Consider the following 13,868-nt stretch of genomic DNA (forward strand, 5'->3'; position numbering starts at 1 on the left):
ACCTGCTCCTTTCCTCCCTCAAGGGCACTCAGGATCAGTTGTGGCATATGAACTCTTAACTGTGGTATGTGGAATCCAGTTTCCAGATCAGGGATCGAACCTGGGTCCCCTGCACTGGGAGAATAGATTCTTAGCCACTGGACCACCAAGGATGTCCCACAACTGCTTACACTGAAGGTTAAATGTTTTGCATCAATTTAAACATTTGTGAGAGGTTGAGGTTTCCCAAATTCATTTGGAAATATACGAACAACAACCAAAAATTTTGAAAAACGCTGTCCAAAAACATAAGAGCAGCCACGTAAAAACTGTCAGTACATGGACCTTGGACAGTAGGGAACCCCTGCTCTCAGACTCTGTCTTTCCAGGGTTACTCTGCCACTTCCAGGGTGAAATTCACACAAGAACTAACAGGTCTGATGTCAGCTCACTGGCTTCTGAAGCTTCATTTCCTGAGCGATGTTTTCCACTATCATGTAGATTGATCCATGAAAATAGGACATTTAGTACTTCCCTGAAAGGACACAGCACTTTCCCCAGAGGGCTTGCTATTTCTGTCTCTACTCCTAATGGACAGGCAAACAACTCCTACTCCGCAGAACTCAGGTCAGCACTGTCTCCTCCTCTGGAAATATCCCCGGGTGATCACAGAAAGATTCACACTTTCGTCAGGATTAAAACCCCTCATTGAGTTAAGAGTTTGCACCACTGTTAAAGTCCATTAATTCCCTCAGAGTAGAGATCTTTTTTCTTCTTACTTTTAAAGCTTGAGCTTTTTAAACATTGTCTATTATATAGGGCATAAGTGACTATAGAATGAATGAATTTAAGAATAAACAAACATTGAATTGACTTTTTTCGTCGATAGAGGCAAGTGGATTCGTTTGAAACAAGCGAGTAAGATATATCTGGACGATCTGAAATTATAAATTTTACAGTATCTGAAAGGTAAATCTGTTTTATTTTTTAAATACTGAAGTTAAGAAATACTACATAAATGGAATATTTGAGAGGCATGTTGTTAATTACAGAATTAAAATCATGTGAATTCTGTAGTTAGGGCTTCCCTGGTGGCTCAGCAGTAAAGAACTCACTTGCCAGAGCTGGAGATACAGGTGAAATCCCTGGGTGGGGAAGATCCCCTGGAAGAGGGCACAGCAACCCACTCCAGTATTCTTGCCGAGGGAGTCCCATGGACAAGAGGACCCTGGTGGGCTACAGTCCATGGGATTGCAAAAGAAAATGACATAATATAGCAAATAGATGACAATAATTTTGTAGTTATTCCTCCTTTATTCTCAAAATAAATATATCTTCCTAAAGTGAGCACTCTTCTAAGTATGGTAAGATGGCTTCTACAAACCTATTGACTCTATTAACATTTTTCATTACAGTGTCTGTTCTGATCATCAAAAATTACAACATTGTGCTGTCTTAAATATCCTGTTTAGTTGAAAAATCTATAATGGAGTGATTCAATTTGCTCATAATTGAGCAAAATATTGAGATGATAAGCAGTGACCCACAGAAAAAAAATCAAAAAATTTTGGGCAATTGTCCTTTATTTCTAGATTTGAAGACTGACTGGCTGATAGGATGGCTGATTGATTGGCAAAAGGGATGGGTGCCTAACTGGCTCAATCACTGCCTATCTCAAAGGTTTAATGACTGGTTGACTAGCTGTATGGAAGACTGACTAATTTACTTGCTAGCTGACTGGTTGACTACCTTCATGGATGGCCAGCTGACTAGCTAACTATCTGATTAAAGAGATGACCAGTTACACAGCGGTCTGACACTGTCTCAGGGGCTGCATGCTGATGGTCTGACTGACAGTTTTCCTGACTAAATCCATAGCCAATGCACAGAATGTACATTTTCTGGAGGTGTTTTCAGCTGCATACTCACACTCCCCCAGAATGCAAGGTTATGCAGAAATCCTGACCATGCTTGTGATGTCTGGGACTACATAAAATTCACAGTTCCATTTCAGAAGACTTATTGCACCTGAGCAACTCCAACTTCTAATGCTTTGTATTCCACAACCAAAAATAATTAGGAAAGAATTAGGGGCTCCGTCTACAGATAGTTAGATGTGTTAAGACAAAAATAAAAATAATCCTGACTGTGTTTGCTACAATCTAGAGGAGTCCAGCCTTATTTGATGAGGGTGCAAATGATTATTAGTTAGCTATTGCCTAGGAATCAGTAGCTTCTTTTTCTTGTCCCATGTCAATAGGATGGGTAATAAATTTTCCTATGATGACAGAGATTATAAAATCAGACCCCACTGTATCTCTCAGGTAGTAAATCTCATTTAAAACATGATTAAAGGCAATCATGTTTCCTTTAGGGAACTTTCCATCCTGTTTTCTGGGAAGACTGTGTATCACTGTGAAGTCTTTCCGTCATGTCTGACTCTTTGTAACCTCACTGACTGTAGCCTACCAGGTTCCTCTGTCCATTGGATTTTCCAGGCAAGGGTACTGGAGTGGGTTGCCATTTCCTTCTCCAGGGGACCTTCCCAACCCAGGGATTGAACCCAGGTCTCCCTCATTGCAGGCAGATGCTTTATCATTTGAGCCACTAGGGAAGCTGTCTTGCCCACCTGCCACTGATGATCCAGATTCAAACTCATCTTTCCAAGGAGTTAGAACATTTAACAAGATAGATTGTACTATGTTCTTAAGGAGGACTTTCCCATCTCTCCGGGTCAGTTGGCAAGAAGTTTCTGAGGGAGCTCTTCCCTGTCATGGGTGCTTGCCTAATAGAAAATAAAGTCAATAAAAAGAAGTAAGGGAAGATCCCCTGGAGAAGGACATGACAAGTATTCTTACGTGGAAAATCCCATGGACAGAGGAACCTGGCAAGCTACAGTCCACGGGGTCACAAGAGTCAGACATGCCTTAGAGATTAAACTACCACCAAAAAGAAGTAAAAGCTGAGAGAAAGAGAGAGAGAAGGGGAAAAAAAAATGGAGAGGAGAAAAGGGAAGAGGAGAGGGGATTCCCAAATGCTGTATTTGTGCATACTCAAAAAGAATAAAGAAGAAAAGAAAGGAGAGCCAAGATTGAGGGAAGTCCTTCTAAGAAGTTACCTTTAAGTTAAGGAGAGAGAAAGAATGTTTGAGCTGGCTTCATCCCATTTGTCAAAAGCTAAATTCAAATAGCACTAACTCCTTTGAACTTATTGTGTGCTCAGTTGTGTCCAACTTTTTCCTGTAGCCCACCAGGCTCCTCTGCTTGTGGAACTTCCCAGGCAAGAATACTGGAGTGGGTTGCCATTTCCTCCTCCGGGGGCTCTTCCTAACCCAGGGATTGAACCCATGTCTCTTGTGTTTCCTGCATCTCCTGCAGTGGCAGGCAGATTCTTTATCCTAGCACAACCTGGGAAGCCTGAGTTGTGTTTATTTGGACACCGAAGGTGTTACATCCTCAGCATCAATAATGCCCTCCTGGGACAAAAAGAATAAAGGTAGATTACCCATACAAAAATGTGCAAGAGTATGTTACTCAAACACAAGACATAACAAATTAATACTTAGAATGGCCTTTCCCTGGAAATACACAAAATTCACCCAAAAGGAATTCACTCACTGTGGAATGTGTCCTAAGTTCTAGGCAAGATATTTTAAAACACATTTTCATTTAATATTCCCAGTATCCTCATAAAAATATATTAGAATTCCCATATTTAGGTAAAAAAAAAAGCAAAAACAAGTGTGTGCTAGGATAAATAAATTTCAAAGAATCTGTAGTTATTAACTGGGATATAATTTTGATTTAAGACTAGGTTTGCCTAACTCTGAATCTTATTATTTAACAGACATTCTTCAACATTGCTTCTGAATAATAAAAACACTTGCTGTTATCTTAGGAAAAGTAAATTCAAGGGAAAGGAGTTGACCCATATAAAAAACACCTTTGACATTTTCAATTAGATATATTTATGAAGAGGCTTGAATAAGGACTAGTGAATAAGGTCTTTTTCCTTTGTCTTATAAGATCATTTCCCAAAGTTTCCTTCAAATAGCTTGAGTCATTTCTGTCTGAGTGGTTCTTGGCATAAGAAATGAAAGAGCTTCATAATGACACAGTTCAAGAGTTACTGCATAAATCAGCAAGGACGAAGGATCCCATTATCTGGTCATGGATCCCCAGCTGCAAGAAGCTTTTGCTAAAGGTAAATCCACAAATGCATCAACATAGGGAGAACCTTCTAAAAGTCACGGCCAGATTTCAATATAAGATGATGAGATGTGTGCAATGACACAGGACAGATTGGAGTCCTCTGTGGCAGAAACCTATTTCTTCAGATACCGCTTCTCTTTTCCCTGATACAAAGGTGACAAGAGAATGCCACAAAGCAGATAGGAGTGAAGAGTCCAAGTAACATTAGGAAGAATATGCAGATATGCAAGGGGCAAGAAACACCTTGGCTCAGATCTGTAGGACAATGAAATAAAGCAGAATACTACATTATTAACTTAAGCATCGGGATTCACGAACAGTGCTCCAAAATTTCATGTCAGGCATAGACCATCAATCTAATAATTTTCATAATGCAAATTGATTTGTATTTCAGATAACTTATTTATTTTCATCCCTGAACTGAGTTTGACATATCTAATTTTTTGGATGAATTCAATTATGTCTGGCATAAGAAGTATTGACCCCAAAATAAAAATATTAGCTAAACTTTAATCAGGACACGTAGTGCTCCAGGTATTTTGATAAATGCTATATATGGGTTATCTTAATAGACAATCAGAAGTCTGTAAAATAGGTACATTTGCTGTTCCCACTCAACAGATGAAGTATGACTGGCTGCTAAGTAATATGTGTATATACCCAGGTCAGGGCTCAATGAGTCTCATTCCAGTAAATATTTTTAAATGGTAACTAACATTCACTAATGGCCTTCTATATAATATATCTTCTACTTAGAATGCCTAAGATTTAGTACTTTATTAATTTTCTTATTTTTTTTTCTTTGGATTTTTATCCTCTGTTTATAGGGTAACAAAGTTAAGGTCATGAGGAATGATTAAAAATAGGCCATAAGTAGCAAAAACTATTCAAAAAAATATTTCAAAGCTGACACCATTTTCACCCTGCCACAGCAAATAAAAATGATTGGTACCTGCTGGATATTTGGAAAAAAGCATCTATGCTCCTTTCTTCTGTTCCAGATCTGTATTTTCAAATAGGAAAAAAAAAAAAAAGGTTACTTTTTTGTTTCATCTCTTATTGGTATCAATACATGCAGTGCCTGGCATATTGTAGACACTCAACATTAATTAAATGAGTGAATAATCATGTAATAGACTTTGGAGGGGGTGCATAATTCAGTGATACAGAAGTTTTAATTTACTATGGAGACTCATGAGCCTACCTCATGAAGAGTGAGTAGCAAAGCCCATGTTCTTTTTCCTCACTTCTGCTTCTGTGTTGCTGTTTCAGGTGAAAGTCCTAGCATCCATAGCCAACATCTGTGAAAGCTCAAATTCATTGTCACCCAGTTCAAATGAGGGCTCTATGCCATACATAACATTTGGTGTTTCTTTTATTATGTGTATTTGTTGTTGTTGTTCAGTTGCTAAGTCATATCTAACTCTTTGCGACTCCATGAACTACAGAACATCAGGCTTCCCTGTCCTTCACCATCTACCTGAGTTTGCTCAAACTCTGTCCATTGAGTCAGTGATGCCATCCAACCATCTCATCCTCTTTTGCCGCCTTCTCCTCCTGCCCTCAGTCTTTCCCTGCATCAGAGTCTTTTCCAGAGTCAGCTCTTCACATCAAGTGTCCAAAGAATCAGAGCTTCAGTTTTAGCATCAGTCCTTATAATGAATATTCAGTGTTATTTCCTTTAGGATTGACTGGTTTGATCTCCTTGCAGTCCAAGGGACTCTCAAGAGTCTTCTCCAACATATTATATGTATTGCTATTTCGTGATTAAAATGTTGCTAATTTTTTTTGAAATGTTCAATTAGTTTTAAAGCTATTATACCTTGAGTTCCATTTATGGTTTAATTTGACAGTAGTTTGTGATTTTTCTAGAAACCTATTATCTGGAGAACTGTTATTAATATTTGTTTGCATATTTTGAAATAAATGTTATGCTATTTTCCATTGTCTTTTAGTCAAGCTTTTAAATGTAAAATATACATATCAAGTTTGCTTTTTATTTTTAAGGAAACTTAAAATCTGGGCTCCCAAGTTTGATTTTTTATCTTAGGAAATATTATTAGAGCTAGAAAGGGCTCAGCATAGGCAGAATGTGGTGGCTAAGAGGATGTATTTTGGGATTCCTTTGCCTATGTTCAAGTTTGCCATTGTATATCGTGACCTCAGACAAGTTATCTATCTCAGCTTCCTTTGTAAAATAGATTCTATTATATCACCTAAACCAAAGACTAAATTTGCTACTACATGCAAAGAACTTTAAAGAGGGACTTTTTCAAAGTAAATGTTCAATAATCATTAGCAGTTTTATAACTCCCGTTAGAAATAACCAACACTCTCAAAGGTTTCTTTAACCACAAGCAACCCATTGTGTATGTTTTCCACACTTGCTTAGACACAATAAGCATTTAAATTCATAAGCCTTGCACTTGGCTTGGATATTTTGTTTTATTTCATTTTATTGGATTTGAACTGCACAAAGCTGGATTAATCATATCCTTAGTGTACAGTATACTATTACCATCACATCATTATTAAGGCACATCTTCTCATTTGCCTTTTCCCTTCAAATCCAACCACTCTTTCCATCCATACCTCTAACAAAAGACTACTCTGTAAATTTAAAAAAAAATCATTTTGGAATATTTTAAAACTTATACAAAAGTTGCAGAATACTAGAGAGTTCATATCTTTCACCCAGTTTCTCCTATTGTGAAAAATCTTAAATAACCATATAAGAACTATCAAAATTAAGCAAATAACATTGGAATAATACTGTTAAGTAACTATAAACTTTGTTCAGGGTTTATCAGTGTTTCCATTAATGTTCTCTGTTCTTACATTCAATCCAGGAGTCTTTAGTTCATTTTATTGGAGAATAATTTTTCAGAGAGTTAATTCTCCAGTGTCCCAATTTAGACCTTTAACAAAAATTCTGTCTATTGACAGCAATTTTACATAGATTTTTAGCTTGTTTTTTGATAATCAGGTATGGTTGTTTTCTTTCTTTTTTCATTTGAATTTTTTTGAACTTTAGATAGGGAATTTTACCCAGAAAAATCTGTCTTTTGTAGCCAACAGACCTATGCATAAGTGGTGGATGACGGGCAAGGAGAGGTACAAAGGTGGTGGTCAGATATTTCAAGTTCGCATCCTAGCTTTGCCTCTATCCAGATTTAGGCTCTTAGGCAAATTATATAATATTTTTAATCCTGATTTTACTAGTTTACTATAGGAAATATAATGTGTACTTCAAAGACCTCTCATAAGCAACCTACGAGATGGTGCGTGGGAAGTACAGAAAGCACTAGTTACTTAACTTCTACTAGTTCCAATGTTTTCCTTCCCTCTTACAATGGCTTCATCTCCTCTTGAATTTTTTTATAAGTAATTACAGGTATTTCTCCTAGCCACATACCAGAAGACTAATATGGTGTGAAAAGCTTTCACAGGGCTAGGTGGGTGCTGTGGGATTTGGAAATAATTACTTGATACTCCAAAATAACTTATTTATTAAAGTTTGAAAGTCATTCACTTAAAAGTATTTAACCTGCATAGTTGTGTCAATAGATCCAACATTGAGTTTTTATTGTTGTTTGTTGACTTGTTTTCCTTAAGTAGTTTCATAATTTCTCAATGCATGTCAAGTATATCAGAGTTTCCTGAGTAGCACACACTGAATTTCACATTCCAATACCTCCCTTCATGTATGTTCGATCTGAACATCTGGGGATTGTCCCTTTTATTGTATATTTTAGAGAAACATTTTAAAGAGAGAGAATAAAATAGTTCATTACCTGCTTGGTGAGACTTTTCCTTCCTCTTGATTCCACTTAGAAGGTAGACCATTCTGGATACAGGAAGGGAAAAGAAAACAGGAAGATATAAATAGTAAGGACATTCCAAAGTGTTTGACACAGATATATATGTCAACTCTGGGAAGCACTGCGAAACCACATCTACTGAAACATCACAGGCATAAAGATGGAGACCATCCTTTGGCTGGCTGCTGAGATCAGAGTCAATCAGAATTTGTTTTAGAAATTTCCACCACTTGCTAAAGCATACACAGTGCCCTTGTCAATAGAAGTGGCAGGTTGATATTTTAAAACAAAGTCATTACAATGTAAATATTTTTACATGATTTTAAAACACATGCTATAAATTATAGAAAGTGGGATTTATTTAATGATACAATTAATACAAATATGGAAAAGTACTTAAAAAGCAATTAAAAGCAATAACCTACCAGTACACATTACTTGGATGAACTTCAAGGATATTATGCTAAGTAAAAATAAACATTCTCAAATGAATGTGTGTGTCTCTCTGTATGTGCATGCATGTGTATATCTATCTATTTATCTCCATACCTACCTATCTAACTGCCTATCTATCTAGCAAGAGATTAAGCCTACCTAATGTTGTCAAAGTTACAGAGCTGGTGTGATAATTAATTTTATGTGTCAACTTGACAGGGCTGAGGTGTCCAGATTAAATATTGTTTTTGAGTGTCTCTGTGAGAATATTCCCAGATGGAAATAACAGTTGAATCAATGGAATCAGTAAAATGATTTCCCTATCCAATTGGCTCAAAATCACCCAGTCTGTTGAGGACCTGAAGAGAACAAATAGGAAGAGGAAGGAGGTTGTTGCTCCTTCTGCTTCCTGCCTGTATGATAGAGAAGGGACATTGATCTTCTCCTGGCCTTGGACTGGGATTCATGCTATTCACATCTGATTCTCAGGACTTTGCATTCAGACTGGAATTATATCACTAGCTTTTCTGGGTCTTCAGCTTGCAAAAGGCAAATCAAGGGACTTAGCTATCATGATCACTTGAGCCAATACCTCATCCTAATATCTATCTATCTATCTCCTATTGGATCTGTTTCTCTGGAGAATCCCAATAAGAATGTGAACACGCGAGAGAGTGTCAAGGATAAGGCAAAGGGAGAGAGAGAATGATCATAAACTGGTAACATAGGGTTCTTCAAGATAAAAGAATAGTTCTGTATTTTGACTATGGTGATGTTTATGAAAATCTATAAATGTGATTAAACATCACGGAACTATACAGAAAAATATGCAAAAATTGGTTTATTCATAAGCTGGTGTGCTGTATGCAGGACAAGAAGCAGCATTTAGAGCATTACATAGAACAACAGACTAGTTCAAAATTGGGAAAGGAGTATATCAAAGCTGTATATTTTCACCCTGCTTATTTAACTTATATGCAGAGTTCAGTTCAGTCACTCAGTCGTGTCCGACTCTTTGTGACCCCATGGGCTGCAGCACGCCAGGCTTCCCTGTCCATCACTAACTCCTGGAGTTTACAAACTCATGTCCATCGAGTTGGTGATGCCATCCAACCATCTCATCCTCTGTCATCCCCTTCTCCACTTGCCTTCAATATTGCCCAGCATCAGGGTCTTTTCAAATGAGTCAGTTCTTCGAATCAGGTGGCCAAAGTATTGGAGTTTCAGCTTCAACATCAGTCCTTCTAATGAATATTCAGGACTGATTTCCTTTAGGATGGACTGGTTGGATCTCCTTGCAGTCCAAGGGACTCTCAAGAGTCTTCTCCAACACCACGGTTCAAAGGCATCAATTCTTTGGCACTCAGCTTTCTTTATAGTCCAACTCTCACATCTATACATGACTACTTGAAAAACCACAGCTTTGACTAGATGGATCTTTGCTGGCAAGGTAATGTCTCTGCTTTTTAATATGCTTTCTAGATTGGTCATAACTTTCCTTCCAAGGAACAAGCGTCTTTTAATTTCATGGCTACAGTCACCATCTGCAGTGATTTGGGAGGCAAAAAAAAAATAAAGTCTGTCACTGTTTCCACTGTTTCCCCATCTATTTGCCATGAAATGATGGCATCATGATGGGATGCCATGAAGAGATCTCTAGTCTTTCTCATTCTATTGTTTTCCTTTATTTCTTTGCATTGATCACTGAGGAAGGCTTTCTTATTTCTCCTTGCTATTCTTTGGAAATAGCAAAGGAGAAAAGGAAAGATATATGCAGAGTACATCATGTAAAATGCTGGGCTTGGTGAATTATAAGCTGAAATCAAAATCACCAGGAGAAAAGTAACAACCTCAGATATGCAGAGTAAACCACTCAAATGGCAGAAAGCAAAGAAGAACTAAAGAACCTCCTGATGAGGGTGAAAGAGGAGGATGAAAAGGTTAAAAGTTTGGCTTAAAACTCAACATTCATAAAACAAAGATCATGGCATCCAGGTCCCATCACTTCAAGGAAAAGATGGGGAAATAATGGAAAGAGTGACAGATTTTATTTTCTTGGGCTCCAAAATCACTTTGGACAGTGACTGCAACTATGTAATTAAAAGGCACTTGCTTGCTCCTTGGAAGGAAATCTATGACAAATCTAGACAGTGTATTAAAAAGCAGAGATGTCACTTTGGCCAACAATGGCCAGCAGATGGCCAAAGCTGACTTTGGCCAACAAAGGTCCATTTAATCAAAGCTATGGCTTTTCCAGTAGTCATGTACAGATGTGAGAGTTGGACCACAAAGAAGACTGAGCACTGAAGAATTTATTTTTTCAAACTGTGGTGTGGGAGAAGATTCTTGAGAGTCCCTTCACCAGCAAGGAGGTCAAGCCAGTCCATCCTAAAGGAAATCAATCCTGAATATTCTTTGGAAGGACTGATGCTGAAGCTGAAGCTCCAATACTTTGTCCCCTAATGTGAAGAGCCGACTTATTGGAAAAGACCATGATGTGGGGAAAGATTGAGGGCATGAAGAGAAGGGTGCCACAGAGGATAAGATGGTTAGATGGCGTCACTGACTCAATGGACATGAGTTTGAGCAAACTTAGGGAGGTAGTGAAGGACAGGGAAGTCAGGCATACTGCAGTTAATAGGGTCTCAAAGAGTCACACACGACTTAGCAACTGAACAACAACAACAAAAGAGATACTAACAAACATAAAAACTATTATAATCAGTTATTACAGTAACATTATTATATAGCCTGTTTTAAGTTAGGTATATGGCATGTTCCAGATAGAAAATTCCTCAACTGATTTGATCTTCACAACTACCCTGAAAAGTATGTGCCCTTTTACTAGAAACCACCTTTGGTAGATAAGGAAACTGAGGCTCATAGAGGTAAAAATAGAACACCCAAACACATAGAGTACTACATGACAGAGACAGGATTAACTCCAGTATTGTTGGGCTTCAAGGCATGTACATAACCAGTGCTTTCCAGAAGAGATGTTTCCCAAAAAGAGACACCTGCATTAGTGAAGGTAGATGGTAGTCCAGATGACACACATAATATCTCCAGCTCCTGAAAGCTGTGCTGAACCCTGTACCTATATAACATGGTGGCAAAGAAGTGGGGCATTGGGATAGATAATTTGTATTATATGTTTAACTGCTTTAATGCTTCTCAAAACCCTGAGAAGTAGATATTAGCACCATTGTAATTATGCTAGAATGAGGAGTGAAAGACATATACTTTGTCAAAGTTATATACTACTAGCATAAAAAAATTCAACTGAATACATTTTAAAGCTCTCCTTGGCTTTATTCGATGATTCATAATTGAGCAGCATTTAAGGTAGCAGAAAGGAGCTTTGAGAAACTATATAAATGAAAGACTTTTATAGGAAAAAGGGAGTGGAAACAAGAAACTTGTATGCAAAAATGCCCATTGGTTATTGCAAGGTTATTTTCTTTTAGTGTCTAGCAAGTGTCTATCAGTCAGATTGCCTAGCTAATGCAGGTGAGGTAATTCCTGATTGATAGGTTTCAGATTTCAATTCTGGGAGAGTTGAAACAAATTAATTGAAGTCTTGGTTTGATGACTGGGGCTTAGCATAAGCAACTCCTTTTTTAACCTATTATATTGTTTTTAACAGCAGTAAAGGAAAGAACTGGAAATGATCATAATAAGTGTCAGTCCACCCATCTACTTCAACCATATTAGGACTTGCTAATTGATCCTAGGATCCTTTCTGCTAAATTTCATCAACAATCTAGATTCTTTCCCAACCCATTGCCTCTGGGAATCTCTACTGATGGATTTGAGTTGCCATTAGGGATTAAAATTATTTACTCTCTCCTGACTAGATTAGCCCTAATAGTTGACATTCCATAATTCTTCATTAAGTAAAGTGAATTATGACAACCTCTGTAAAGGAAATCATATCTTTCCTTTGGCCAGAGTGTAAATATATTGTGGGTCTGCACCAAAGCAGAAATCATAAAGGACACATGAGACTTTCCTTTCTGTACCCTTGAGGGACATTAGAATTTAATTAAAAAGGCTTTTAGTTAATTCTACAGAAAAGAAAATTAAAAAGAACTCATTCTGGAAGATAATTTAACAGAGCAGAGCAAAGCATAAGCCATGCAATTAGACCAAAATGGATTTTTTTCTGTTTTGCATAACCTTGGCCAAATAATTTAACCATATTAAGACTCATTTTCCACATATGAAATATTGTTAGAATAATACTATCATATTGCATTTTTGCCCAGGTTAAGTGATATGTCACATATAAAGCTTGAAGTTCAGTGCTTGTGTATAGAATGCATTAACAGAACATTTGTGCTCTTTCACTTTCATTTTATATGTTGGAATGACTGAAATAGAGCATGTGATTTTCCCAGGACATGCAACAGTATTAGAATTTTAGAATCAGAGAATGTCAAGGTAGGAATGGTCTTTTCATTATGCTATACTGTCTTCCCCTTACTGGCTGGGACTAGGAATTATTAATCTCTTTGTAGTCTTTAATGCATGCTTTAAAGTGATGGTTTATCTACTTGAACAGCTGAATACCTATTCAAATTCTGACCACTTAGACTAAAAGCAGAAGGCCCAGTATATCAAACACAAAACAAATAATTTGATTTCTAGAATGTCATGACCTAGATTATGTTGACTTCAAGAGTGGTACATTTGTTCCTCTTTACAAAGTGTCCTTTTTAATAAAACATTTACTTGAAGTAAGTTCCTGAATTTTACTTAAGGATCAGACAGACAAGCTTCAAAAGAAACTACATTTGTTCTTCAGGGTTTGCATTACCATTTGGATGAGGAAAATCTCATCTATTTTATACTGTCCATTGTTATCTAAATTAATTCTGAATAGAATGGAATTCAAAAGCATGAGAAAAGTGTCTAAAATTCTGTTTTACTTTTTAATGTGGCATTGTTTGGTAGTAGCTCTCTATGTTGGAACTTTAAAAAAAAAAAAGGTGTATGAGGGGTTTGTGTCAGGAGAGCAGGCTACTTACGTGGCCTGGAAGAATGGTTCCCATATATTCCAGTGACATGAACTGCCTAGGGAGCAGTATGTTGAGTATATCAGAATGTAGCTTCCAGAAGTTTAGCCCTTCCAAATCTGGTTCAGCAGGTCTAAGAATGAGACCTTTAAAGCACTATTGCAACAAGCATCATAGATGATTCCTATAGGCAGCAATTGCTTTGCTATAGTCAATAACAACAACAATAACAATACAATTAGAAGATGGCTTGGATGAGGAAATAAAACCAAAGTTCTCTGTGTTCGGTGTTTTCTCTCTATCCCTATAGCTATGCTGATGAACATCATTGCCAAAATCAGTGCAAAATAAGCAGGGAGGGATTTGTATTCAGGTAGTGAGCCTGGTCACCTGGAATCTCCTTC

General features: G+C 37.3%; 1 protein-coding gene across 2 annotated transcripts in view; it reads right to left on the reverse strand.

Annotated features, from left to right (window-relative positions):
* The window catches only part of LOC145514261 (uncharacterized), a 261,315-nt gene that overhangs the window by 80,488 nt on the left and 166,959 nt on the right, over nt 1-13,868 (reverse strand). For both annotated transcript variants that reach the window (XR_014059995.1, XM_081511601.1), the window contains 2 exons: nt 7,985-8,037; nt 5,143-5,193 (listed from right to left, as the gene is read on the reverse strand). Coding sequence is in view for 1 of the 2 variants with exons in the window: in XM_081511601.1 (XP_081367727.1) it covers nt 5,143-5,167 (25 nt within the window). In the remaining variant the exon portion in view is untranslated. The remainder of the gene's footprint in view (nt 1-5,142; nt 5,194-7,984; nt 8,038-13,868) is intronic.

Source organism: Giraffa tippelskirchi, chromosome 7 (genome assembly GCF_054371585.1).
Source record: "Giraffa tippelskirchi isolate mGirTip1 chromosome 7, T2T-mGirTip1v1.2.pri, whole genome shotgun sequence".
Classification (NCBI taxonomy): Eukaryota; Metazoa; Chordata; class Mammalia; order Artiodactyla; family Giraffidae; genus Giraffa; species Giraffa tippelskirchi.